The sequence below is a fragment of the Megalopta genalis genome, chromosome 5 (assembly GCF_051020955.1).
Source record: "Megalopta genalis isolate 19385.01 chromosome 5, iyMegGena1_principal, whole genome shotgun sequence".
NCBI classification, from domain to species: Eukaryota; Metazoa; Arthropoda; class Insecta; order Hymenoptera; family Halictidae; genus Megalopta; species Megalopta genalis.
Window position 1 is genome coordinate 11,932,641 of NC_135017.1, and position 22,973 is coordinate 11,955,613.

Sequence of the window (22,973 nt, forward strand, 5' to 3'; positions counted from 1 at the left end):
TTTTCAGTATTTTGCTCTGATCGTTCACGATCGAACGAGTATAATTTGGAAATGCTCTTCGGTGTGGTTAATTCTGTGTCGTTCGATAGATCTGGATCTCAGTGATTACGTCATAAGGATACGAAATATGTACGTCGATTTGAAGAAAGCATCGACGATTCGATAATCGCGAAGAGAGTACGTTCTTGAGACTAATATTCGATATTACTCTGTTCGAACTCGGACGATGTTCCAGTGTCGTGTTTTGGCTCGTTTTAGTCGGAAAAATCTCAGCTGTCCCTTAGTGATGCAATCGTAAAAAAAAGAGATGAAGATTACCGAAATTAAAATGTTGATCGTTGCATGTTTACTTTGTCCGGTCGCCCTACAACATCGAAATAGTGTTCGCCCTGTAGCGACCCTATAGTATTCACCTAGCAGTCCCTAATTATCGAATCCCCGAAAGGAGGACAAATAACAATTGTTCGCGTTCTTCCAGGTTCTCGAAAGGAGGACTACGCAAGCGCTGAAGAGAGATCAACTCGACAGGAGCAACAAGCTCCGCGAAGTGTTCAGCATGAAGTGCAAGCGGCTCCGTCGCCAGGACCGCATGCGCATCCAGAATAGTGGCGCAAACAACAACCGGAAATGCTAGTCATTCGATCTCAGGCCAAGGTGTACTCAAGTACCTTCTTCCTAAAGCAGAGAGAAAAAAACAACACAAAACAAAAAGGAAAAAAACAAGATGATAACACACAGACACACATGAGACAGGACACGCACGAAAGCAAAGTAAAAAGGACAAAAAAATAAGAAAGAAAGAAAGAAGAGCGAAGAACGCGGAACTAATCTGTTTAACCCCTGACGCGTTCTTGCTCGCCGTGCGACGATATGTATCATGTTCATAGACGCGTGGAGGCGTGGTCTGGCCGCCCGGTGGGCGTGGCCTAGCGAGCCCCGGAGACTCGCGTCGAATCTTCGGCGACATTTCCCGCTGGGAAACAAAGAAATTGCAAAACAGAGGCTCTCGAGTCGACCTAGATCTATTAAAAAAGGGTCCTACGTGTCTTTAGTTGCAATAAATTCTACGGTCCCCGACGCGGGGCACTTTTCAGACCCAATTTACAGGGGCTCGGTCGGGCCGCTTTAGCGTCGCCGACTCCCGAGGAACCGTCTACAGTTCGCTAGACCACGGCCACCGACCGTAGACCCAAGATCCTCCACGAGCGACGAGGCTCGAACATTATGGTGCGCGGTAGTCAGGCTCCTGGGACTCGTCTATGGTACTCTTCGATCGCGTGTATATATTTTTAGCCTCTATTTAGTATGGGCAAACTGTGTTTCTTACTCATACTCGGTAACATTTAGTTCTATTTAAGACTTCTTAGCCCAGCCCCGCCCCCACGCCCCGCCCTCTCACCGTAGCGGACAGGTGTCCAGGCGTGGCCGACGCCCTCGCTCCGGCCGCCAGCCGAGCCGGCCACGCCCCCGCGCTCCGACTGGCTGTCCGGCGGCCACCGGGGGCGTGTCCGCTCCGCAGAGAACACGATTTTTCGCACACCTTCCGGAACAATCGCAGGCTAGAAAAGAATTAATTCACTTCGGGACCACGGCTTTTCGAGGCTCTCGCTCCGCTCCGGACGTCTCGCGCGAGCGCGCGCGTACTTCACCCGATCGTTGTTGATCCTCCAACCACAGTGCGCGGTTTCACGGTTCGAGGATCAACCTCTCCCCATCACGGCGAACGGGGAGTCTCGTTACGAAACCGCGCGACGCCCGCAATCTGCCAATCACCGACCGGCGGTCATTCAAACGCAACTGTTGTCTGTTCACGCGCGGCTCCCGGCCGGCCCCGTTGGCGGGCCACGCCGCCCAGGGGCGGTGCCGGCTCGCGTAGGCGGTACTAAGCGCGCGCCGGCAGCTCCGGGCGGGGCCGGGACGCCCCGCGGAGTTTTTATTACGCTATGCGACCGTCGAGCACACGAATTAGTGTCCGCACACACATACACAAGAGACAGAGCGACGACGCGAGATATTCAACAGACGGAGGAGAGAAAGACGGTGTTGTCTCTCTTCGATCCGACGCCGGACGAATCATTCCCACGTGGCCAGAGCGCCTCCCTTAGGATGGACCGGGGAGACCGTAAACAAAGATTCCAGCGAGAGAATCGGTTTCTATTATAGTTGAGACGCGCGTTCTAGCGCGTCGGTGTTTCAAAGCGTTTCAAAGCGTTTCCGAGGCAGCGAACTGTGCAAGCCGGCCACACGTACACGGACACACACTCGACGAGGAGAATAAGGCGAGCTCGATACGCGATTACTGTATGTCCCCTTCACGGCCGGGTGCTGGGGTCCCCTACGGACCGGAAGTTCCTCGACCGGTAATTTTAAATTAAACTGTACCTTTTTGCTAGAAAAATCACGGTTTTAATCTGGCTGACTGAAATTTCTTCTGTGAAGAAACCAATGAAAATAAAAGAGGCTTAGGAGGTTCGGAAACAGTCCTAAGATGCTCCGGGGTGTGACGGCTGCTTCGCGAGCGGGTCAGTTCAGGGGATGAAGCACAAGTCCAAGTCTAGCTTATGTCAGAACCGAGTTCTCCTCCTTAGTATAGGATAATCTAGAACTAGGTCTTCAACGAACTAAGTTGCCCCGAGCATGAAAGATCTTGGGGATAGGCCACTCTAGCTTCGGTAGCTCTCTAGCCCTAGGACCGGGCCGCTGTCGCGCCGGGTCCTAGGTCTCTTCGGGAACCTAGAAAGCGCAGAACAACTGCAGACGTTATTAAGTGAATCCCCGTGACCGCCTCTAGCTACCCGGACCCCGGAGCCAGGCCCCCAACTTCAACCGATCCAACGAATCCAAGGCACCCCGGGCGTGCCACCCGGGGGTGTCTCTCTTCCACCTCCGAGGACCCCTGCACCCGCCCCGCAAAACCGTACATCGTCCAAGGCTAGTAGCAATAGTCGGGCCCAGGCCGGGCCTAGCGAAACTCCTGTGATTCAAACTGAATTCGTCGATTACTTGGACGATCCTCGTCTCGAGGAGAATTTTTTTGCCCGAAGCTGGACTCGTCGCGGTCCAGGACCTCCTCTAAGACACCCCAGGACCCTCGTCGCCCAGCCTTAGCCTTGACATAAACCTTCGACAGACCTGGTTCAGTAGTCCGAACTGTTTTAACCGACGGCGACCGAGGTCCTGGGTGTCCCAGTGTGTTCAGTCGCCTCCCCCGGCCATGGAAAGAAAGGCTGTTCCATGGCGTCAAAAATCTCCGTGGACCGCGACCGGGCCCCCGATCCCGTTTCCACGAGGACATCGAGCCGGAAATCTAAGTCGGGCTGCACAAAAGACTAGCTGAAAGTGAAGGATGAAATGTGATGGAGCAAATGTGTATTGTACATGTACCTATCTGAAATAATGCCACTCCCCCTCCTCTCTCTCTCTCTCTCTCACTCTCTATCTCTCTCTCGTTACGGAGACACTTAGGGCTGCCAGGGGCCTAAATCTGCGTCCTGGCCGATAAATCTGCGTCGCGACCTCCACCACCCTTCTTTGGTTATGTCTTCTCCTTTCTTCGTCCCAATTCCTACCAATCTCCCTAAAATCCCTCTCTCAGTTTGATGTAAACGATGGATTGTATAAGTTGAATGTATGCTCGTACACCTTGGCCCATTATAACTGATGATTAATAAAATATTTTATGTCACTAACCCTGCGTGCTGTCGTTTAATGGCCATATACTCGTGATCTCTCTCTCTCTCTCTCTCTCTCTCTCTTTCTCTATTTCTTTCTATTTCTATTTCTCTCTCTCTCTCTCTCTCTCTCTCTCTTTCTCTATTTCTTTCTATTTCTCTTTCTCTCAATTTCTATTTCTCTCTCTCTCTCTCTCTCTCTCTCTCTTTCTCTTTCTCTCCCTCTTTATTTTTATTTCTCTTTTTCTTTATTTTTCTTTTTCTTTTCTTTTATTTTTATTTCTCTTTTTGTTTATTTTTCTTTTTCCTTTCCTTTATTTTTATCTCTCTTTTTCTTTACCTCTATTTCTCTTTTTCCCTCTCTCTCTTTCTCTCTCTCTCTCTCTATTTCTCTCTCCCTCTCTTTCTGTTTCTCTCTCTATTTCTCTCTCTCTCTCTCTCTCTCTCTCTCTCTCTCTCTATTTCTCCTTGCCCGCTGCAACAGTGCAACGCATTTTTGCAACGAAACGAATACAGTAATTTCTCCCTAATTCGCGCTCAGATCGCGCACAAAAATGGACAATTCCGGAAGAGGAGATACGATCAATCGAACCATGCGGCTCGTTTCTTTTATAATCGTCGACAATCGGTAACTACGAACGAACGATTCGATAAGTCGGCCGAACAGTTTCAAGGCAGAAAAGACAACCCGGACTTTCCGAACAATTGCCGAATCGTACTTACAATTGGTACGTATCGTTAATATCGTCGCGCGAAAATTAGAAGCGAGAATCATTGTAACACTTGTCAGAGAGAATGGGCACAGATTAGCGAGACGTTCTGCCATGTTTCGAATGGCCTAATTGGTCAGGTATCCGCTCAGGTCGTCGTCGGATTTCTTGAAGTCCGCGATGTATCCGCAGCTGTGGACGGAGTGCGGTAGTTTGTCCTTCGGCGTGAGGACCGATCGCAGGTTGTTCTCGCAGTTCAGGTTCAAGGACACCTCCCTCATCACGCTGGTGGATCGGGTGACCTCGTAGTCAGTGTCGATTTCCCAGGGCCTGCGGCCCTTCGAGAACAACAGTTCCAGGCTGTAGATCACGCTGGCCAGCTCCTCCTCCAGTTGCGGGTCGCACGAGAACGAGACCATGCCTGGCTCGCAACCAGGGGCGCCTGCGACCACATTATACGGGACTTACGACTCAATTTTGGGACTTATCGCTCGATTTTTGGGCCTATAATTGAACTTCGGGTCTTGTAATCGAATTTTGGGGCTTGTTACTAAATTTTGGTAGCTGTGACTTAATTTGGGGACTTACGACTTAATTTTGGGACTTGTAACTAGATTTTCGGGACTTACGGCACAATTTTGGGACCTACCGAACGGTTTTCAAGCTAGACAAAATTTTATGTGACTTCCAGAGACGTGCAACTGACTTTTGGATTCATCGATAATATTTTGGGACCAGTGTAAAATTTTCCGCGGCTTCTAGAAACGCTACGAGGCCCGTAAAAAATTGTACCTTGCATTAAATTTATTCTGAGACTGTATAATAATATTGAGATCCAGGAGATAATTTCTAGGACATCGAGATACGTTATTGGGCCCATAAAAAATATTAGGAATTACAGGAAATTATTCTGTGTCACAATTTTGGGCCGAAGATTTCTATGGGTCTACAAAAAATTGCAGGGCTCGCAAAGAAATATTGCAACTTGTATGAAAATATTTCGAGACTTGTGTTACACTGTTTTGGGCCCGTAAAAAATATTACCTACGGAAATAATTATATCGTAGGATAATGGTAACCTTGGGTGTCTTGGACGGCCTCCCATCGAATTAAAGCTTCCTGCAAGGGTTTGTAAAGTTGTCTTCTGCTCGGACAACACCAGTTCGCAACTTTAGCGTTCAATTGCGCCCGATCTTCGACGGCTAGTTGGCTCCAGCTTAGAAACAGCTGCTTCAGTCGGGGCACTGACGCAACATTCCAACGTTTATAATTATATATTATAATAATATATAATAATAATATAATAATAATAATAATAATATATAATATAATAATATATATAATAATAATATAATAATATTATATAATATTATTATAATTATATATTATAATAATAAAATAATAATAATAATAATATATAATATAATAATAATATAATAATATTATATAATATTATTATATAATATATATTATAATTATATATTATATATTTTGTTATTATGGGACGATCGTTGAATTTTCTATTGGTGCCGAATATTACGGAACACGCGACTCCCCCGACCTTTCTGTTTTTTTCAGAGGAGAGATATTCGTTCGGCGGGGACGTAAATACGATTTACGAAAAGAATGATAGTACCGCGCGCTCAAAAAAAGAAATGCTATTTTTAAGGTCGACGTACGCACCTTCGGGGATCAGAACGAATATCGTGTCGCATATCTGCTCGAAGACAGACTCTTCCATCAACTCGTCGACACTGTCCCCGTTGGTAGCGGTGCTCGTGGATTTAGACTGCATCGTGTATTTTCAATTTGACCGAGCTGTCTGTCATTTTCGGCGTGAACAACGCGCGGTCAGCAGATGCAAAACAAAATGTTTTAGAAATCGTTGCGTTTCGTTCGACAGTCAACTTCTCGGCGCTCCTACAAAAGCGATTCCTTCGATTTTACCATATTTCTCTCACTATTATTTTCGCGCCCTTAATAAAATGGTTTGTTATTATTATTATTCAATTTTTTCAACTTACGATATTTTCAGTAAGTTTAGAACAGGACCATGGAATCGCAGTTTATTTATTTATAGAATTTGTTATTTAAAAATTGCCCTTGAAAATATTTTTTGAACATTCGCAGCTTTAATTATTCAATTTTTTAAACTTACGATATTTTCAATAAGTTTGGAACACAACCATCGAACCATAGTTTATTTATTTATTAATAAAATGATACCTTGTTGTTTAAAAATTGCAGGAACCATTTCTGAGCCTCTCAAAATATTTTTTGAACATTCGCAGCTTTAGTTATTCAATTTTTTAAACTTACGATATTTTCAATAAGTTTGAAACACAACCACAGTTTATTTATTTATTAATAACATGGTACTTCGTTGTTATATTAAAATTGCAGGAAGCATTTCTGAGCTCTTAAAAGTATTTTAAACATTCACGGCATAAAATTACACAATTTCCTCAACTTTTGTTACTCACCATAATTTTAGAACAGAACCATGGACCCATGGGGTTCGTGTCCAATATCACAGGATTCCAAGATGGAGGACAAAGGCTGCCTGAGTTCCGAGCTCGAATCGATTATCGACGAATTTTCAAGAATACGAGATGTCTGGCTAAGAACTAACGTTTTATAAACATTGTTTGCATGCTTCCGATCACTTTGACCAGAGAATTGTTGCAATTCGATGACAATTTACAGGCATACGTATCGCTGAAGGCGTACAGCGATGTCCAGGGAGAGAGTTTAATGATGGAGAGACAGTCTTTGAACAAAATGAAGGAGAATTTCGAGAAATTGTCGCAAAGCTATGCGCTTCTCGAGAAGCGATATAAATCGATGATGGATGAGTTTAATACGGAAAAGCAGAATATGCAGGGAACGATCCAGGAACTCCGAGAGCAATGCGACCATTTGCGACTGGTTGTCATAGACCGTAATGGCGACGACGGTCAAGGTAACCGATCACCTAATTTGTCCAGAGAATCGATATTGTCTGCATTTTTATTTTACGTTGACGCATGTTTTATAAAATAATGAGCTATTGTTGAATAGATTAAATTCACTATAAAATGGTAACACAATATAATTAAATGAATTAAATGAATTATGAAATGATAATATAACAATTAAACGGATTAAATTAATTATAAAATGATACCATAATAATCAAATAAATTAAATTAATTATGAAACGATAATATAACAATTAAATAGATTAAGTTAATTATGAAATGATAACGTAATAAGCAAATAAATTGAATTAATTATGAAATATAACAGTTAAACAGATTAAATTAATTATAAAATGATAACGTGATAATTAAACAGATTGAAATAACTATAAAATGATGACAAAGTAATTAAATAGATCCGATAATTAAATAACGATTTTATTAAATTTTTAGTGTGCAATTTAGAGAACGAAATCACAGCCTTGAAAGCAGAGTTGGTAGCTCAGGCTGCGAAGCACAAGGAAGAAATTGCTATTCTAAAGCAGGCACACTCTGACGAGCTACTCAGATACCATGTGCTGTTGCAGAATGCCAAACTGGAGGCTGCATCGGTATTAAAACATTCATAATTCTTCGTAATAATCGCTGTGTCATTAATCACTAATGGTTCCTATTTAATTGTAGGATGAAAACAAGAAACAGAAACGCCAAAGGAAATCGGGAAATAATGAGAAGGAGAATGTGAACGGCTTCAGGTAGCATACTTTTCTGATCTTAAAAAAGTAGTTCCTTTTTTTGCTGACCAATTGGAATACTAATCAATGCGTGTGTGTCCCAAGGTGGCCAGAATTGTCTATAGAGAAGATCAGCAAGGCCCCGAGAATCGTTGATGTAAAAGAAGTACACTTCGAAAATGTTGGAACTAAAAGGAGAAGATTGTATCGCGAGAACGACGAGGATGCGGTCAGCTTGGTTTAATCGGAAACGAAACGAAACAAAGACAGGCTGTGTCGACAAACGTGTGTTTGGTCCATATAAAATGTATAATTAATAAGTAATTCAGTTTTGTACAAATATAAGTAATTCACTCTTGTTCATACCTCGATGAAACTAGCAACATTTTTTGGTTCGATTTCGACTTTCTTAAGTAGAGTATGTTACATTGGGTAATCGAGCATTTTCACCGCGGAACAGTCACGGAATCATTTACTGATCTTGCGATTCAGCGAGTTCCAACTGTTCGTGTAATCTATCTTCAGGTGTCCGTACGTGTTCAAGTCGAGGTGCGGGGGTGGTACTATTTGCACCATCGAATGGTAATCTGCTTCCGAACGACGCGCGGCGTCTGCAAACAATTAATGATAACCGACAATTAATGGCACATTTATGACAGCAATTGTTTCACCTAAAAATTTGTATTCGAATTTAAATTTATGGTAGCTGAGCTTACCTGTTTGTATGGGGGTTGCAGGGGGTACCTGGAGATCGACGAGATCGGATCTAGACGCATAACATTGGATCGTTATTAATTATTCATTAATCTTATTTAATTTTAGACAGAATATATTACAGGAGTAGTATATACGAATAAAATATTGTTTACAGCATATAGAGAATAGATAATTTGGTTTCAAGATGTGCCTAATGATTTTATGTATCTGATCTGTATCGTAGATTGCCATAATTATTAATAGTAACGATTTTTTCTACATAAGTTTATATCTGAACATTTAAAAACAGCGCTATTTTGTACAGGGACCGTACAGCGACAATTTATCCAGTGCCAAACTATAGAAGAGATTCCCAGCTACACGTTGATAGTAATTTTTTACGTATTCGAGTTCGAATTAATTAGTTATTAACGATTTTCTGTTTTATGTTCCAATGTTCGATATTCGAGCAAATGATTCGTGCCGCTCTTCCCATAAGAACCGATGCTAAATCCGGCACGAATTTACTGCTGCTACTAAACTACCGAATAGCGCCACTTTTGTGCAGCGGCAAAACGCTCAAACTGTTCGCCAAAATTACCGACTACAGGGTTCACGGTTCTGCCACCGGTGGCGCCACCAGGTTTACGTAGAAACTTTTAATGTGGCGCCATCGGTGTCGGAATCGTGAACCCTGTAGTCGGTAATTTTGGCGAACAGTTTGAGCCTTTTGCCGCTGCATAAAAGTGGCGCTATTCGGCCGTTTAGTAGCAGCAGTAAATTCGTGCCGGATTTAGCATTGGTTCTTATGGGAAGCGCGGCACGAATCATTTGCTGGAATATTGACTATTGGAACATAAAACAGAAAATCGTTAATAACTAATTAATTCGAACTCGAATACGTAAAAAATTACTATCAACGTGTAGCTGGGAATCTCTTCTATAGTTTCAATGACCAAAATACAAATTCTATAATCGAAATTCTATCCTAATTTCAATAATGCTTATACCTTACCTGTGGAGGTCCCTCATCGCCGTGGATTTACACCTGTGCCTGAAGCGTCTGTGGTCCTCCATAAACTCGCCACCATGCCTTATCTCTGGAGAGCCAAAATTCACCATAAATATTGTTAAATTTCACACCATAAATATGATTAAATTTCATACCGCGAATATTATTAAAAATAATGTCAATTTTCTTGCAATTTAAAGGAAAGACAAGCTTCTGCGTTTTGAATTGCTTCCGACAATCGTTCACGATGCGAAAAAATGTAGTGAACGTGTCTTCGGGATATTAAAAAGATATTAATGTCTTCATGAATTCATGATTGACCAGAGGCTAATTATCGAGAAAGTAGTATCGGACAGCCAATGGCCAGACACCTAATTTACTTTCTCCGTTGTTTATCCTCAGTTAATCGGGATCTCATCGTGTAGTTCTCGCTTGAGTAATCCCCTGATTAATATTATAGAAACGCAGCAGACTGCGCCGCGTCTAACAAGCTTGGCTCTAATCGCCCGATGGATTGGACGCCCACAGACGCCTTCGGTCTCTCGCGGCGTCAACCTTGAACGGTCCTCGTTCACGATTCGGAACGAGGACGAGGAAACTGTATCTGCGCAGTGCAGAAACAGGCCAGATCTTTAAAAAAAAATTGCTCGGCAGAGCAATACATTTTTGATTACCAAAATTATTGGAATCGTTGAAACTAAAATTTTTGTTAAAAAAAAAATATTAGAATTATTAACGATAGCACAGAATTCTCGATTGGATAAGAGGCTGGTAACAAGGCAGACGCGATAACGACGGACTAGAAAATAAAACTGGCCGGGCAAACGAGAGACGCGTAAATTATGTCCAGCCATTTGCAATGGAAATTACGAGGCGGCTGCCTATCGATGGAATTAAAAGAGGAAAGTGTTCTGCGACTATTCGGCCGTCTATGCGTGATTTGACGCGTCCAGGAGAAAGCGGGGACGACTCGAAAGCCGTTCGAAGTAATGAACACGCGCGTCGAGCATCAAATCGCGCGCGTAACATCTGCGCGACATCGGGCGCGAAAACGCGCGGGACATTCGACTTTCTAGGCCGCGATTTCTATCGCGGCCGGCCCTGGCGTTGCCGCGTGACAAACGGCGAAACGTCGCGACGACGATTTCCCGCGAAATCGATTCGTTCCTACCTGTCACCGCGCGATTATTTTCTGCGTTTTTTGCGACCGTCGCGTTGCCCAAGAAGCATTAGCTGGCCTGCCTTTTCGAGACGCTTGTCCGTTTCGAGAAACGCTCGCGGAACAAAGAACGGATTAGCTAATCCGAATCATTCGATAAACTCTCACGTGATCCGGAAAGGGTGCTCGGAAGTTGAGAAAAGTACCTGAAATTTAAAATCACGTGAGGCAGATGTCCAGCGGTACCCGAAAGTTCTCAGTGGTACCTAACATTTGGAAAAGGTGCCTTGAAGTGTGAACTGGTACCTGAGACTTAGAAAGCGTAACCGAAAAATTGCCGCGGCACCCATAAGTTGGGAAAAGTGCCTGAGACGTCGTGGCGGTACCTGATACATATAACTGTCACCAGAAAGTTTGCAGTGATGGCTAAAACTGCGAGAATGTACCAGAAAGTTCGTACTGGTACCTAAAACTTCGAAATTGTAGCAGAAAGTTCGTGGTGGTACCTAAAACTTCGAAAATGCATCGGGAAGTTTGTAATGGTACCTGGAACGTGAAGTAGCGTACCCAAAAGTTTGTAGCGGTACCTTCAACTTAAACATTGTGCTCGAAACAGGGGAAAGTATCAGATACTGAGAAAATAACGGAAACTGAAAAAAGCACCTAAAATTGTAAAGAAATTTGAAAGAAACAAGTACCTTCGTACTTTAAACTTAGAAATGGTACCCGAAACAGCAAAAAGCACCCAAAACTGAGAAGGTATACGAGACAGAAAAGAGCCTAAAATCGAATAAGTATCCAAGAGTTAAAATAGTACCTTAGTATTAGTACCTTAATACTTTAAACTCAGAAATGATACCTGAAACAGAAAGATGTACCTAAAACTGAGAAAGTACCTGGGCCAGAAAAATACCTAAAATTGAGAGAGTGTCCAAAAGTGAAACAAATACCTTAGTACCAGTACCTTAAACTTGGAAATGATACCTGAAACAGAAAGATGTACCTAAAACCGCGAAAGTACCCGAAACAGAAAAATATCTAAAATTGAAAATGTGTCTAAAAGTGAGACGAGTACCTCAGTCTTGGTACCAGAAACTTAGAAGCGAGTGTCTTAGGACTGGTACCAGATACAGTAAATTCTCTCCAATTGTCCCTCAGCCTCGCGGCCCACTATTGTGCACAATTAGGGAGCGTCTATTCGGAAGGATTTTCTGTTGCACTTGGAAACGGTGCCCGAGACTTCTGAGCGTCGCTTCCGTCCCGGTTCGGACGGAAGTGACCAGACCAATTAAATCCGACCGGCGCGTGCAGGTACCGGCGATGCAACTGCATCGGGATTGCATAACGTTCTCGTAGGGTTTTCCCATGCAAGGCACACGCGGGGGAGGCGTGCGCGCGTGATCGTGTCGCCGCGTGCAAGAATATCAATTAACGCGGTCGAGCCATTGAGGAGAAAACGCGCTCGACTGGCACATTGTGGCTTTTGGTCACGAACGGCCTAGCAAACCGGTTCCGTGCGGGTCGTCGACGTCTCGGATTAAGGAGAGACCGGCGTTACATCAGATCATCCTATCCGATGCGACGTGTTTTGTCACCTGTCCGACCTGGCGGAGCGTCGGTGTGGTCGCACGATCTTCTCAAAAATTTCTAGCCCCGAGGCGTCGGCTAATTTCTCTTCCCGGATCCACGATCGCCTCGGGAAATTAGCGAATAATGCTCGACGTACGCTCGTTGCCGGTAGAATCATTTTTATATCTTTTCCTTATCGCGATCAATCGCAATCTTCGCGAACAATTTATTATAGCAATTTATGTTTACTCATTTTTCTAGCGAACTCGCCGCTTCGACGTCCAAAAAATAAAAAGCCGTTCAATTTCGAAGGGCGCGCGCGAACTTTTTCCACCGAGTGTACCGAAGTTACGCGAAGATCCCCTATAAAGGAAGTTCTTGCAGAAGTCGTCGCTCGCGAGGAAAATCCAGTGAACTGAATATTGACCAGGTGAAAGCGTAATAGAGAATCCATATCACGGTCTTCTGATCACGTATCCGATCGAAATAATTATACCCGTGCGCGAACATTCGTCTATAATTAGAAATTCAAATTCCATTGTTCCCGCGGCACTTATGCAAAACGGATTGCAGCATTGTTATCCGCACTTTTCCGACTGTTTTCTGGCGATTACCGATTTTCGGAAACGTCTACAAGCGGTCAGAGTTTCCCGCGGACGACATCAGGTTTATAAACAACCTTCCAAAAATGTAAGTCCTTGAAACGAGCGATCCCCGAGACCGTTTGAAGCAACTTTTCCCTTTGCGGAATTCTTCTCCGCGGCTTCGTTAACGAGTTACGATCGAATAAACGCGCGCCAATCGGACAGCGAGTACAGCCGACGCCCCGCCCTCGCGGCCAATGCTCTATCGAGCTCGCTGTCGCGCCGCCCACTCGTACGTTTCTCGTTAATAACTCGTTAACGATGCCACCTGGAACGTTTCCGCCGAGGGAAAAACTGCTTCGAATGAAACGAGGAATCGGCCCTTTTCAAGGATTCGCTGTACTTTTCGGGCCACCTTGTAGAAGCCTCGATAGGACGTCTAACGAAGAGGAAAGCAGTTAATCTTACCAGAGAGAGGCGCGTAGACCGGAAACGGTGCGACGTAATCCGGCACCTCGTCCTCGTAGATCGGCTGCTGATAGTAGCAACTATTGTTCGCTGGCCTAGGTGGTCCACAATACAATTCTTCCACGAAAGCTGGTGCGTCGTAGCCCGGTTCTCTCACCGAGGATGAATACCTACAATGTTCCCCCTTATTCCAGTTCTTTCCCATCGCTTGTTCAACGTGAAATTGTTATTTAACGTGGAAAACAGTATGGTTGCCCTTGGACTCCCCGTTTCGCCCAACACTAATTACTTGAGAGAGTTTCCAAAAGCTATAATATTTATATCATATTATTTTCATTGTTCCGCGTTATGTCGTGTTATATTGTGTTATGGTGCTGGCGTTACATTACATGTACGTAGTGTAATGTTACGAGAATAATATTCATATTTTAATAAATAGTGATGTATTGTATGAATGATGTTGATATATTAATAAATATTGATATATTATAAGAGTAATGTTAATATATTAATAAATAGTGATGTATTGTATGAATAATATTAACATATTAATAAATATTGATATATATGAATAATATTAATATATTAATAAATATTGACATATTATATGAATAATATTAATAGATTAATAAACAGTGATATATTATATGAATAATATTAATATATCAATAAATATTGACATATTATATGAATAATATTAGTAAATTAATAAACAGCGATATATTATATATGAATAATATTAATATATTAATAAATATTGACATATTACATGAGTAATATTAATATGTTAATAAATATTGATATATTATATGAATAATATTAATAGATTAATAAACAGTGATATATTATATATGAATAATATTAATATATTAATAAATATTGACATATTACATGAGTAATATTAATATGTTAATAAATATTGATATATTATATATGAATAATATTAATATATTAATAAATAGTAATCCATGACAACAATAATATAAATATATTATTAAATAATAATATATTGTATATACGACGTAAATATATTAATAAATAATAATATATCGTGTATACAACATAAATATATTAATACCAATAAATCATATAAATATACGGATAAATAGTGAAATATTCCACGAAATATTCCGATGCTCTACAAATTTTCAATTTCCACGTGGACTCGATGTGCAGCATAGTAACGCAAACAGGAACAAATTTTGCGAAACGCAGGTTGCAGAACTTCCCGCGTCGGGTTGCACGAATTTTGAAAGCGGTCTAATTGCGGCGTCTTAATTGTAATTATTCAAGCCTCAAATCCTCAAATGAATATTAACACGCTCGCGGCAACAATTACTTACGAGATTAATTGAAACGCGTAACACTCGATGACGTCGCAGGGACGTCGTATTCTCCGGAATTGCAAAACGCAGCTCGGGCAACGTTATGGCGATTTCCATGAATAATTGAACGACTAAATCGCTCGCGATCCGGGCCGGTGAAATTGCGCGGGAAACGGAAGGATTCGCCGTCGGAAAAAAAGGGGACACTGGGGTGAACCGGACGACGAACTTGGCGGACGCCGTGGCACGGAAAACGATCGGCACGAGACCGCGGAGGGGAGGCGGGGGGCAAGTAACGATCGGTGAACGAAACGACGACGAATTTCGTATCGAAACGAAGGCGAATTGAACGGCGCCGATCTCGAATCCCAGCTGCGTTTCGAAATTTCGGGTCGGCTGTAAACCGCGAAAACAGCTGATAATCGATCTCGTCGCGGTTGCACAAAGAAACTCGCGCGCATTGTTTACGGCCGCGGCGGAATTTTTCCTGGCCGGGCCGTTGTTCACAGTCTGTTTAACCCAATAATATTTTTTTCACGGCTCGCAGTACGCCCGCGGAAGATCGTATCCGTGGGCCCCGAAGTAGGGCAGGCTGTTCTTGAGCGATGCGCTGACAAGCGTGGCATAGCGATCGCTGATCTGCATCGTCGTTCCTTGGGACCATTTCTCAGAGCCCCGCGAAACGAGCATCCGCCGAGAGAAACATTATTACAAGTTCTTCTTTACAATTCCGATCGATCGCGGTTAATTGCAGACGTTCTTCGCTCTGATTGCCTAGGGCGAGTGTCGGTATTACTGCGGACGCCCCAAATACTGCGGTATTTTACGAAAGCGATAAAATCTAACGATTTACGGTGTGCGAACTTCTAGAAATGAATCTCGTAATTTTTTTGTACGTTTAATACTGATACTTTATGGCGTACAAGTAACAGCGATTGCAGTTTCAATTTATTTATTAACTTATCGTATTCGAAAGTTTACGAAAACGTCGAGTCTTATGAAATACTCGCAATGGCAGCTGAGGACGCTGATTCGAAAGGCATTTGTATTTTGGTAATTAGTAAGAAACTGTTCATTTCGGCGTTGTTTTTAGATAAAGTAATCATTACTTTGATAAAAATAATTGACGTACACCGACGCTGCCATTTATCCATAAATGTTATTTATTCCTACTTCCAATTGTCAACAACTATAAAAACGTGACGCAAGGCTCGAATAATCGGTATCTCCTCTTCCTAAATTGTCCATTTCTGTGTACAATCTGAGCGTCAATTAGGGAGAGTTTAAGCCGTTTCTAATTCCAAGATTCCATAAATGACTCGTTCCTACTTTGTCTGATATAAACAGTTACAGCTTTCCGCGTGCTGTGACTTCGAACAATTTTTTCGGCGAAAATAAAATATACAGAGAAGAAGTAGACACTTCAGGCTTCAAAATGAGCTAAGTTCCATTATGATACGATTTTTTTTCACGATGTTACAGCTGTTCGAATATCATCAATTTTTCGAAAATTCGAAATTTTATGTAAAATCTAGAACGATGATTCCCATCGGTCATATCATAAATCAATTTTTTTAAAAGAAACTAGTTAACAGCTTCTGAAAGTAGACACTTCGGGCTTTAAAATGAGCCAAGTTCTATTGTTGTGCGATTTTTTTTCACAAAGTTATAGTTGTTCGAATATCATCAATTTTTCGAAAATTCGAAATTTTCTGTAAAATCTAGTACGAGGATTCCCATCGGTCATATCATCAATCAATTTTTTTAAAAGAAACTGATCAATGGCTTCTGAAAGTAGACACTTCGGGCTTTAAAATGAGCCAAGTTCTATTGTTGTGCGATTTTTTCTCACAAAGTTACAGCTGTTCGAATATCATCAATTTTTCGAAAATTCGAAATTTTACGTAAAATCTAGAACGAGGATTCCCATCGGTCATATCATCAATCAATTTTTTTAAAAGAAACTGATCAATGGCTTCTGAAAGTAGACACTTCGGGCTTTAAAATGAGCCAAGTTCCATTATCGTATAATTTTTTTGCTCGAAGTTATAGCTGTTCGAATATCAGCAATTTTTTCGAAAATTCGAAACTTCGCCGAAATTAGTAGACTCCTCGTTTTAGTTACCAATCGTCAACAACTATGAAAACGAGCCGCAAGGGCGGAATAATCGTATCTTCTCTTCCCAAATTGTCCATTTTTGTGCGCGATCTGAGCGCGAATCAGGGAGTCGCGCGAATAACCGAGGATCGAACTGAACGTCCGATCGAAAATTTTCGAGATGCCTCGAGTTTTATAGAGGACGTTCCGGCGGCGGGGTGTTTCGTAACGAAGCTGGCCAAACGGGACGTGCAATTGGACGGGAATTTAATTGCCGGAAAGAGACACTTCCCTTCGATCGTAATGGGCATCCATCAGCGATCCAGCACGGTGCAGTGAACCCCCTAACGACGACGACTTAAATCGATGGCTCGGATCGAACCGGTGAAAGGCGAGGTCCCCCGAGCCGTGTGGCACGCGTGTTACACAGAGGCGATTTTCGATCCCGTCGAGGGAAGAAAACGCGTCGAATGCCACGCGCGGCCTTCCGTCACGCTCCGCAGAAATCGAACGCAAACGTTGATAAATGGAGATGCCCGAGAGCCGATTGCAGAAACGCCGAGCGGAAAATAAGCTAAGCGTCGCGCCGTCGGCGACTGTGGGTCCGACTTGGGAATAGAGAAATGCTCGGTCTACTAGGCTACACGAACGCGAATGTGGGACGGAAAATGTAATCGTGTTAACGTGTGGAAACGTGGCCGAAAGAGAGCGAAGAGATCATCGAGAAACGCGAGAATGATGGTTGCGGTGTTCGAGATAACGGAACAGGCGCTAACTATGCGAGATCGGACTGGATTGTGTATCAAATGACGTCGATCTCTTTGAGACGTTAAACTAGGTAATAAATAATAGGTAATAAATAGTTTGCTAGATGATAAATAATAGAATGTTTGTAGAAGTTGCAATTGGTTGAAACGATAAGAAGTTTGGAAAGTTATGTTTTCTTGATTTTTCCAACTGAGCTTATAACGAAGAAGTTTTGAATACTACTTTTAGTAATCGTTTCTTAAGTTTTTGTTATCATTAGAACCAATTTTTGCTCAAATCTTTTAGTCATTGTTGAATAAACTAGTGTTATCTAAAAAGGTAGTGTTATCTAAAGGTATCTAATGAAATCTAACAGTATCTCAAGTCTAAAGTACCTACTCAGTCATAACAGTATCAAGTCTAATTTACCTAATTGGTTGTAACAGTATCAAGTCTAAGGTACCTAATAAGTACTAACAGTATCAAGCATAAAATACTTAATCAGTTCTAATAGTATCAAGTCTAATGTAGGTAATTATTTCTGACAGTATCAAGTCTAATGTGCCTAATCATTTCTGACAGTATCAAGCCTAAAGTACCTAAACAGTACTAACACCACCAAGCTTAAGGTACCTAATAAGTTTTAACAGTATCAAGCCTGAGATACCTAATCGGTACTAACAATACCAAGCTTAAGGTATCTAATAGTTCTAACAGTGTAAACCTTGAGCTACCTAATCATTTCTAACAGTATCAAGTCGAAAGTACCTAATCAGCACTAACAGTATCAGGCCTAAGATATTCAATCAGTTCTAATAGTATAAACCTTGAACTACCTAATCATTTCTGACAGTATTAAGTCTGAGATACCTAATTAGTACCAACAGTACAAAGCTTAAGATACCTAATAAGTTCTAGCAGTAGAAACCTTGAGCTACCTAATCATTTCTAACAGTATCAAGCCTAAAGTACCTAATCAGTACTAACACCACCAAGCCTAAGGTACCAAATAAGTTCTAGCAGTATAAATCTTGAGCTACCTAATCATTTCTAACAGTATCAAGCCTAGGGTACCTAATCAGTCCTAATAATTTCTATCAGTATAAATACTAAGCTACTCAACCAATTCTAACAGTATCAAGCCTAAGGCACCCAACCAATCCCAACGACCTCAAAGCGAACAGGTACCTAATTCCAACGTCGCGCAATTTAACAGCGATTTAACAGATACCAAACTCTTACAATTTACATAAAAACAGACAGCTACCAACCCAAATTCAACGCCATCGAAGCCAAACAGCAGCGAACGTAACAGTATCGTGCCCGGCCATAAAATCCAACAGGTCGCGAGCCTAACCGAGGCATGACGTGACACGTTCCACGCTTCGCAAAAAGTGTTCCAAGAGACTCGCGTGACTCGCGGCAATATAACAGCGGCTTTGATCGTGAACAAATTGGATGATAATTGGAGTGTTCACTCACCAATATTCAGACTGAGCACGAGCCTCGTGCGAAAGATGATAGGCGGGCCGTCGGTGGCGTCGCGGCGGCGGCGGCGCCTGTTGCGTTGGGCCGGCCACGCTGTGCCGGCGCAGGTACGCATAGTTCTCCAGGTCCCACGGGTCCACGTAGTGCCTGCTCGCGCTTCCGGAGCTGCAAGCGTCCCCGGAGCTGCCGCCGGATGTCGACCGCTGGGAACCCACCGAGTCCCAATATATCGAGGACTCTGCCGGCATTCTCATGGCGGGACGGGACCAGCCGCCTTCCGGTTCCACCCTTTTGTTCGACTGTACGAATCGGTTCGATCGAGCTTATCAGAACCGTCGACAGCGATCGCGATTGTTCCCCGATCGTCGATCCGCCTCTTTAATGGCCCAGGAAGCTCCCCTTGCAATGAAACGTTTCTCAGATCAGCTGACAAAAGTTTAGGATATTTTGAGGAATAATTTGTCATTTTTTTTTCACACGATGTTGCCTAAAAATATGGAAATCGACAGTGTGTAATATCGAACATGTGTGCATGCAACGATCCTGTATTTGTTACATAAACCATCTGGTTTATATAGCATTGCTAAATAGTGATATATGAATTTATTATATGAATAATATTAATATATTGATAAATATTGACATATGACACGAATAATATTAACATATTAATAAATAGTGATATATTGTATGAATAATATTAATATGTTAATAAATATTGACATATGAATAACGTTAATATATCAATAAATAGTAATCAATTACAACAATGATATATATACATATATATATATATATATATATATATATATACGAATAATATTAATATTAATTAATATATATAATTATATATAAAATATAATATATATATATTTAAAACTTTTTTCGAACAATGTTGCCCAAAAATATTAGAAAACAACAGTAAGTAATATCGAACATATGTGCATGCAACGACCTTGTGTTTGCTAAATAAACCACCTGGTTTGAAGCATTCATAAATCAATCAATAAATAATATAGCTGTGGAACAACGTCCGGCCACCAAAGACACGTAGCTAGGCAAATCATTTATTTATCTAGAACTCGCTTTGCAACTTTCTATCACTGGATTAATGAGTACACTTTTGAATAATCTATTGGATATATGCGTTGCTTGTTGCTCGATAGAAGGCAGCTGATTTACCCTGTAAATCTTGCGTTAAGTAGATTTGTGACATTTTAGGACCTTTCTGTGCAATGACGTTCGGATCGAGAAGGCTCTAAGCACTTTGCAAATAAATTTATGCTAGATCTCGTTTTATAATTTCTTAAATAATTCCCAAACGTATTGGAAATTTTCAAAAACAATGTTCAAACGTCTCAGCAGTAGTTGAAGTGCCAAAAATTGATCTGCAAAACATTAAAAGTATCTAATAAACGTGGTCAATTATGTCGAAAATGAGTTCATCGAACACAGAACATTTAAACAATTTTAAAATGCCGTTGCATTATATTCAACTGAATAAAATAATTGAAGAACGAAAGCAGGCAACTTTTATTTTGCATAAAACTCCGCAGTCTAGATATTATTGAACTATATATATATATAGTCTAATTATTATAATTTTTATCTCGAAATTGTACAAATAATTTGTCTCGTATTTTAAGTTCAAGTTCAAGGTTAGTCGAAAAAGTTACGAAACAGCAAAGCGAACGATACAAAAAAAGAATAGAAATAAATCGCTGCAAAAGTCCAGTACCTGCGATCAGTGTCTAGCAACATTCCACGACATTTCTCGTCGGACAGCTACAACACTGCGTGCGAAACCACTGTTCCCGAAGCGCGCGAAAATCCGAGATTCGTAAATCCCGACACGGTCGGTTCGTGCGCGCAGCGATCAGGCGAGTTTCCGGTTGGCTCGAAGAGGCGCATAGCGCGCGGCGCGACCACAATTTCGCTTCTGGATCGGTCTAAGCAGGTACCCGCGCGGTTCACTGTTCTCCTCTCCTACTACCGGTCGCAGGTGTGCACGCCGATCTCCTCGAAGACAAGTGAAACCGAAGACTTTCACGCCTGCGCCACCGTCGGCCCCACCTTCTCCTTGGGGGCTGGTGCATCATGCCGTTGCACCGTTGCACTTGCAATCGTTTCTACGTCAGCCGCACGTATCGATGACCATTGTTGGATAACGAGCAACGGTACCGGGAACATCGTGTACCTAATCGGCACTGCTGGCTGTCACAGATCACGATCTTGTGCCCGATCATCGGCGATCATGATCGTTCGATTGTATTTATGCGATTTATGAAAGGCGGTCTGGAATTTGTACAGTGAAATATTGATTTAAACTGGGTTTATTTACACGAGATTTAAATCGTAATACATACGTGATTATGATTGACATTAATAGAAGTATCATTTCATTGATTTTAAATGAGGGTGGTGTTATCGATGATGTAAATTTTTATTACGAAATTATATTGTGATCAAGTAAACTGGTAATAATAAGCTGGTTTTATTGCGAGATTTAAATTTTAATGGGCATTGATTAGGATCGATTTTAATAGAAACTTGATTTAATTGATTTTAAATGAGGGTAATGGTATCGGTTAAATAAATTTTTATTATAAAATTCAATTATACCGAAGGTTTAATATTATATTTGGATAAAGTGGTTATATTGTAATATTAATTTTCAATGTCTGTTTTTCAGGTTGATAATATTACCCCCGTTTAAAGTCGATTAAATAGAATTTCTATTAAAAATTAATTGTGACGTTTTTATTAAAATTTATTAAATTTCAGTCAGAATAGTGATACTCGAAAGATAGCAATAATGTGAGAATTATTGCGGTAGTACCCGAAAGATAGCAATGGCGTGAGAATTATTGCGGTAGTACCCGAAAGATAGCAATGGCGTGAGAACGGCAGCAAGAGTAGATAGCAACGATGCCAGAAAGACGGCAATGGTACCCGAAAATTGGCGATGGTACCCGAAAATTGACAATAGTACCCGAAAAATGTCGACGGTATCCGAAAATGGCAATGGCATCCGAACGATGGCAATGGTGCCTGGAAAAATAGCGACGGTACCCGAAAAAATGACGATGGTACCCGAAAAATGACGATGGTACCCGAAAAAATGTCGACGGTGCCCGAAAAATTGTAATGGCACCCGAACAATGGAAATGGTACCTAGAAAAATGATGCCGGTACCCGAAAAAATGACGATGGTACCCGAAAGATGACAATGATACCCGAAAATTGGCAATAGTGCCCGAAGTTTCGTTCAAGCACCCGAAGTTCCATTCAAGTGCCCGAAGTTTCACTCGAGTGCCCGAGTTTTATAATCGATGTGCAAATGTTATAAACGGCGGCCGAAGCATTGGAAAGCGTATCTAAATGCAACTGGGGTAGGCTAGTCGCGAAGGAGCTTACGCGACTATTTGATTTCCGCGGCGGAACAGGAGCACGATGCCAGCCGGCGTATTGCACGCATTCGGCTAGAAAGCAAGAGGGACAAAGAACTGTGCTCGCTTGAATGCATTGTGTACCGAGTCGGAAGAAAGTGCACAAGGATTCCGACTTTCTAGCCGGTTCGATTTTCGACTAGCCGGATAGCTGTGCGTCATGAATATTCATCGTGAAGCGAACGAAACGCAAAATCGTGCGACTTGAGTATTTTCGCAGCTGTCGGTTACGCGTGTCCGCGATTACGTTTATCTTAACGGAACGGCCCGATAATGATGGCACAAGAGACTCGATGACGACGG

General features: G+C 42.0%; 4 protein-coding genes across 10 annotated transcripts in view; 2 read left to right on the forward strand and 2 right to left on the reverse strand.

The window, feature by feature from the left end:
• Positions 1 to 3,689, forward strand: part of TP53INP (Tumor protein p53 inducible nuclear protein) — a 32,356-nt gene extending 28,667 nt beyond the window's left edge. For all 7 annotated transcript variants that reach the window (XM_076521370.1, XM_076521377.1, XM_076521372.1 and 4 more), the window contains exon 4: positions 479 to 3,689. In XM_076521370.1, the coding sequence (XP_076377485.1) occupies positions 479 to 634 (156 nt within the window). In that variant the 3' untranslated portion in view covers positions 635 to 3,689. The remainder of the gene's footprint in view (positions 1 to 478) is intronic.
• Positions 3,690 to 4,248: 559 nt separating this feature from the next.
• On the reverse strand, positions 4,249 to 6,176 carry LOC117221011 (uncharacterized). The gene is made up of 3 exons (XM_033471566.2): positions 6,065 to 6,176; positions 5,461 to 5,625; positions 4,249 to 4,823 (listed from the first exon to the last, which is right to left on the reverse strand). Exons 1-3 carry the CDS (start codon positions 6,174 to 6,176, stop codon positions 4,510 to 4,512), a joined length of 591 nt encoding a protein of 196 aa, XP_033327457.2. The 3' UTR covers positions 4,249 to 4,509.
• LOC117221027 (uncharacterized) lies at positions 6,076 to 8,433 on the forward strand. The gene is made up of 5 exons (XM_033471588.2): positions 6,076 to 6,995; positions 7,088 to 7,343; positions 7,795 to 7,952; positions 8,026 to 8,096; positions 8,181 to 8,433. Exons 1-5 carry the CDS (start codon positions 6,885 to 6,887, stop codon positions 8,317 to 8,319), a joined length of 735 nt encoding a protein of 244 aa, XP_033327479.2. The 5' UTR covers positions 6,076 to 6,884; the 3' UTR covers positions 8,320 to 8,433.
• On the reverse strand, positions 8,366 to 21,228 carry LOC117221026 (uncharacterized). Its single transcript, XM_033471587.2, has 6 exons — positions 20,960 to 21,228; positions 19,216 to 19,620; positions 13,564 to 13,733; positions 9,787 to 9,871; positions 8,792 to 8,841; positions 8,366 to 8,686 (listed from the first exon to the last, which is right to left on the reverse strand). Exons 2-6 carry the CDS (start codon positions 19,473 to 19,475, stop codon positions 8,544 to 8,546), a joined length of 708 nt encoding a protein of 235 aa, XP_033327478.2. The 5' UTR covers positions 19,476 to 19,620; positions 20,960 to 21,228; the 3' UTR covers positions 8,366 to 8,543.
• Between the last annotated feature and the right edge of the window lie 1,745 nt (positions 21,229 to 22,973).

Coding starts and splice junctions, on each gene's coding strand:
- LOC117221011 (XM_033471566.2), bottom strand. CDS start 6,176: ATGCAGTCTAAATCCACGAGCACCGCTACCAACGGGGACAGTGTCGAC. Junction 5,626..6,064: donor ATTCGTTCTGATCCCCGAAG/GTGCGTACGTCG, acceptor ATGTTGCGTCAG/TGCCCCGACTGAAGCAGCTG. Junction 4,824..5,460: donor GGCCGTCCAAGACACCCAAG/GTTACCATTATC, acceptor ATGTGGTCGCAG/GCGCCCCTGGTTGCGAGCCA.
- LOC117221027 (XM_033471588.2), top strand. CDS start 6,885: ATGGACCCATGGGGTTCGTGTCCAATATCACAGGATTCCAAGATGGAG. Junction 6,996..7,087: donor AATTTTCAAGAATACGAGAT/GTCTGGCTAAGA, acceptor GACAATTTACAG/GCATACGTATCGCTGAAGGC. Junction 8,097..8,180: donor GAGAATGTGAACGGCTTCAG/GTAGCATACTTT, acceptor GTGTGTCCCAAG/GTGGCCAGAATTGTCTATAG.
- LOC117221026 (XM_033471587.2), bottom strand. CDS start 19,475: ATGAGAATGCCGGCAGAGTCCTCGATATATTGGGACTCGGTGGGTTCC. Junction 13,734..19,215: donor CGTGCTCAGTCTGAATATTG/GTGAGTGAACAC, acceptor GGAACATTGTAG/GTATTCATCCTCGGTGAGAG. Junction 8,842..9,786: donor GCGATGAGGGACCTCCACAG/GTAAGGTATAAG, acceptor TTATGCGTCTAG/ATCCGATCTCGTCGATCTCC.